This window comes from Papilio machaon, chromosome 3 (assembly GCF_912999745.1).
Source record: "Papilio machaon chromosome 3, ilPapMach1.1, whole genome shotgun sequence".
Taxonomy (NCBI): Eukaryota; Metazoa; Arthropoda; class Insecta; order Lepidoptera; family Papilionidae; genus Papilio; species Papilio machaon.
Window position 1 is genome coordinate 1,972,944 of NC_059988.1, and position 5,145 is coordinate 1,978,088.

General features: G+C 35.7%; 1 protein-coding gene across 1 annotated transcript; it reads left to right on the top strand.

Annotated features, from left to right (window-relative positions):
- The first annotated feature begins 252 nt into the window (after positions 1–252).
- Positions 253–3,094, top strand: LOC106707852. Its single transcript, XM_014499296.2, has 8 exons — positions 253–279; positions 428–504; positions 899–1,034; positions 1,210–1,349; positions 1,769–1,832; positions 1,913–2,021; positions 2,475–2,570; positions 2,873–3,094. The coding sequence occupies exons 2-8, from the start codon at positions 438–440 to the stop codon at positions 2,930–2,932; spliced, it is 672 nt and encodes a 223-aa protein (XP_014354782.2). The 5' UTR covers positions 253–279; positions 428–437; the 3' UTR covers positions 2,933–3,094.
- Positions 3,095–5,145: the final 2,051 nt, after the last annotated feature.

Below are 5,145 nucleotides of genomic sequence, written 5' to 3' on the forward strand. Positions count from 1 at the left end.
GATAAGGAACTTCGTTCCAATAAAATCATCTACATTCTACATACTTTTGACTTTTGAATATACATTTAACTATGGAACGGATGTTTATCTCTCAGTACTAAGGAAAATACATTTCGATTTCTAAAATTCTACATATATCTGCATTGATAGTGACTGTGTTTAAGCTTTCGCATCGTTGATTAAATGACATTTTATCGTATTATTTAACGTTATCTTTCAATAAATTTTTAATATAAATAGACACTGCAACATTCGGATATTAATCTTACTTAAAGGAAGGTAAGGAATTGAATAACATCATAAAATACCCGTAAAGAATATTCAATAACAGATTTATAATTTGAATTGAGTGATCAATATTATTTATAATTTTTATTTAAAACGTGAATATAATTTGGATATTAACATTTTTAATTTTTTCCTTAAGGTACGACATCATGAAGACTTTTGCCTTTGTCGCTCTGTTGGCCCTGGCCAGCGCCACCGCCTTGCCACAAACTTCTGGTAAGACCTCTCATAGCAACCTCAAAATACCGTGGGTAATAATACTCATTATATGAAAATTCATTCTATAATAGCAACAGAACAATGAAATTACATTACCCTATAATTCCAAACGAGCATCTAATTCAATATAAGTTTCTAACAGACCACTCAGAAAAAGCTTAATCTTGTAAATTACAACATTTGAAGAAGGCATTTTTCATATTGTATTTGAAATAGAATTACTTACAGCCACGCCAACGATAGAGCAAATTATTTTAGACTGTCTACCATTCTTCAATAATAAACGAAGAGGCAGTTCTAGAAGAAGCTTCATGATATATATTTATAAGACATTATTTTATTTTATTTTACATTATTTAAAACATTATTTTATAGAAATATTTATTTTCAGAAGTGGAATCGAGGAGAGACGTTGTGGAAGCTGTTTATGACGTTATTAATCGTATAATTAAATGGATAGAAGATCGTGGATTGGACCCTTATACTCTAGACTATGTTGAGGGACAATACGAATTTCCTATCCCTGGGTAAGCTTTTTCATTCGAAAACATTTTTTGATGGTCACATTAGTAACCTTTGTAATGAAATGAGAATATTTGTAAATAGAAAAAGGAAAATATCCTCATTTTTTCACTATAATATCACCCCATTTAGAATCTAATACTCAATTGAACTCAACTATTCGTTCACTTCTTTCTCCAGATTATTTACAGCTCGCGGTTCCGTAAGCGACCTGTCCGTCGTTGGTGCAAGCAACATCGTTGTCTACGATATTGGTTTTTCCCTCATCAGCCAAAAGCTTACCTTTGACATTGGCATTCCTGATATCACCGCTTCCCTTGGTGTGTACATATATTTTACTAACAAATTAATATGTATTTGCACGAAAAATTTAATCAAAATGAATTTAAACTTCAGTTGATTTCAATTATATCTTCTAGCTACAAAATTTTCACTGTAACTAACATCGCTTTCGGTTTTTAGCCGACTTCAAAAAGAAGGAGGTTATCAATTCGACTGTATTTTGTGTGTTACCGCGAAACTCCGCCCCTGGTGGTCCGATTTTGATAAAAACTATTTTAATCGAAAGGAAGTGCTTGCTGATGGGTCCCATTTTTTTTTTAAATAACTAGAAGACTAGTAGATTTTGAATTTATGCATCGTCTACTCATTCTTTATACAGTAGAGTATTTGAGAGTAAATAAAATTTTAGATAATCCTTGTTATAAGTTCTTTGTTAAGTGGTCTCTCTTTATTACAGGTCTCGCAGAGGGAGAAGTTTCATTCCTTGGCCGTCCTGCCCACCGTGGTCTGGCATCGGGAAGGTAAATTTCAAGGCAAACTTTAGATAAAATCCCAAGTAAATAACTATTTGAAGTCAACCATGACGTTTAACTTGTTTTAGGCTCTCCATTAAGAACTTCCGCATCACCGGTGACGTATCAGTCGACATTTCTGGAGACAACGTTGACATCAGCGACCTTGTTGTTTCTGCTCGTCTTGGTGGCATTGAGGTAATTTAATACATCTCTATATAGAACTTCAGACATATTGTGAACATTGAGAAATTGGAAGAATTAGTCTTTAAATAATGATGGGAAGGACAATTAAATGAAATAAAGAAAGGTATTCTCGAATCCGATATAAATCTATATATATTAAAGAAAGTCGTGTTAGTTACACTATTTATAACTCAAGAACGGCTGAATCGATTTGACTGAAAATTGGTGGGCAGGTAGCTTAGAACCAGGAAACGGGCATAGGATAATTTTTACCCCGTTTTCTATTTTTTATTCCGCGCGGACGGAGTCGCGGGTAAAAGCTAGTCTATAATAATGAGATCAATTGATGACTGAACGCTTAGCTGAATATAAAGGTGACTGAAATGGCTCTAGATTTTTTAGATATCTAAGTCTTTAGATTTGGTATTTCCGAAAATATTTATAATAACTTAATACATTTTCCAGTCCGGTATTCACATCAACATCATCGGGTACGACGTGTCTACTTACGTCAACAACTTCCTCAGCAACACTCTCCCCAACCTGCTTCAAAACAATGCTGTAAGTTTATTCACGATTGTATGTTACCATACTAATAAATAATAATTTGACGGCTTTAATCGATTGTAAAAGGTTTTATTTAGGTGGCCTTGTTTGCTTCTTCACTACTTTGTCATCAGACATTGATAAATTGTTATGGAATACAATATCTTGAATTCTTATATAAATATTGAGTTTCGTAATTAGAACTTTTTCAATTTAATACTTAATTTCGTGGAGTTTAGTAAATTGTTCATTGCAACAATTCGACTATTAATATTATTGTAATAATGTTTAAAACTGATGATATTTCTTTGTTTCAGGAATACGTGGACAAGATAATTGGAGAAGCCATCATGTACTTCCTCGATAGGATTCTGTAAGAGGAGTCATGAAGTAAATTTGTAATAACAAATAGTTCGTATAATGTACATACATAATTATACAATGTTATAGTTATTACAGTTTTGTACGAATTTTAACATCTTGTTTAACAAACCACTATAAGTACCTTCTCTATGCGTAACACCTGAGTTTGTAAAATAATTTTTGTTATTGCAATAAATCAGTTATTTATTAACATTTGTTCTTTTTCTGAACCCTTTATCGTGTGTTCTTAATTCGCGAGAAAATTGACTAACTGCCTGTTGAATTATATTGCAAGATTAGCTGACGACCGAGACTTCGTCGGCGCGTAATTTAAAAAAGTACTTCGTACTTGAGTTACTTCCGCATACATTAGCCACCTTCCAGTTATGGAAACAGTGGTACTTACAAGAACAACATTATTTGTTGGGTGCACGAATGTGCCGGGTCGACCGGTGAAATAACACGACCACACACAAGAGCGTCAAATGGAAGCAATTCCGCGTTTCGTTTGATGAGTGAGCGTGTCGTTGGCCTGATTTTAGTCCATGTTCCCTTCCCTCGCCTTTCTCTTAAGGAAATTTTGTGAAGGATAAGAGAATTTGGCAGAGGAGGGGACGCAGAGGAAGGCGAAATATCCTCATTCTGTGCGTACCCTCCTCCGTTTTTTGAATTTAGGCAACACATCTGCAATTGTAGTTGTCCATAGGTAGCGGTCGCTTCGCTATTTCGGCGAATTCAGATGACAGCTTGTTCGTTTTCCAACATATGTATAATATAAAAAAAGTAAAAGTCCTGTTAAAATCGGTCCAACTGTTTCGGAGTTTACCTGGAAAAAAAGCAGACTTGCAAGACTAATTTTCAAATTGTTTGGGCACACAAACAGAAAAAACCGAGGGGCTAGGAAACTACCCTAATTTAGGGGTGACTAGGCTGTAGTCAACCACGCTGGCTCAGTGCGGGTTGATTGACTTCACACATATCTTCACTCAGATATGTGCAGGTTTCATAACGATGTTTTCCTTCATCGTAAGAACGTCGGATAAATGTGCATATGTAAATCGAAACTCGAAAAACACATTGGTACATAGCGGGGTTCGAACCCAGGACCTGCAGAATGCAAGTCAAATGCTTAACCCCTGAGCCACCGACGCTCTTAAAAAAATGTTAGTAAATCTTGGTTTTTCTCTATAATATAAAGTATCTTGTAATTTAGTCAGTTTTTTGTTACATGAATATATTGAAATTAAAACGTATCAGGAGACTGATAAATAAGTATCAATCAACGTCAGTTAATAAGCTCTGTAGCAGTATTTCCAGCCATCCATACGGGACACTGGCTACTACTGTACAAGGCGCTGCTTCGACTCTACATGGAATACTGTTCGCACCCCTGGGTACCTCACTAATATCAGTTTCTTCCAATCGACCGCATACATCATATAGGGGCTAGAATCGTCAACGACCAAGCTCTTATCGATTGGGTTTATTCTCAGGCCTTGCGGAGGGACGTCAGTTATCTCTGCATTTTTTTCCGCATTTACCTTGGGGAGTGTTCCATAGAATTGTTTGGAACGATTCGTGCCGCGGAGTTCAATAAGCGGAAACGACCACAGACCGCCAAGTACCATCCACACCACCTGGATGGCTGGTATCTATAACAGTGCGGTTTTTCCGAAAGTTTCTGTTTCGCACAGCCACATTGTGGTCTGTCCTCGGCGTTATTTCCAAACCAGTATGATTTAGTGTCTTTCAAGAACGAGCGTACTATCGTCTTAAATACCGGCAACGTATCTGCCGTTCCTCAAGTATTGCGGACGTCCATGAGCGTGTTAATCACCTCGGTGTTCTCGCCGTTCGTTTGCCCCTTCTGTTATAAACAATTATATAAGTAAAAGGATAACCTGAACTACAGGATCGGTCATCCGTTACAGTCTAAAGTGGGGAAGGGAGGGGGCGTTTGGAAGTATGGAAGAAAAATATTGGGCCTACATGTAGTAATATAACAGATATAAGGCTGAAATGGGACAGATTATTATTGAAAAACAAGTATAAAATAAATTCAAGGCCACCCCACGGATTGATTATTTCAAACAATCAAAGCTTTAAACTGATACATTGATACCTTATCACTATTATCCCCGACATATAATACATATGAATTATAAAAATCTGTTTTACCTTTAAATTGATAATAATATTTGTTACCATGTTGTTTTTAAAAAATAAA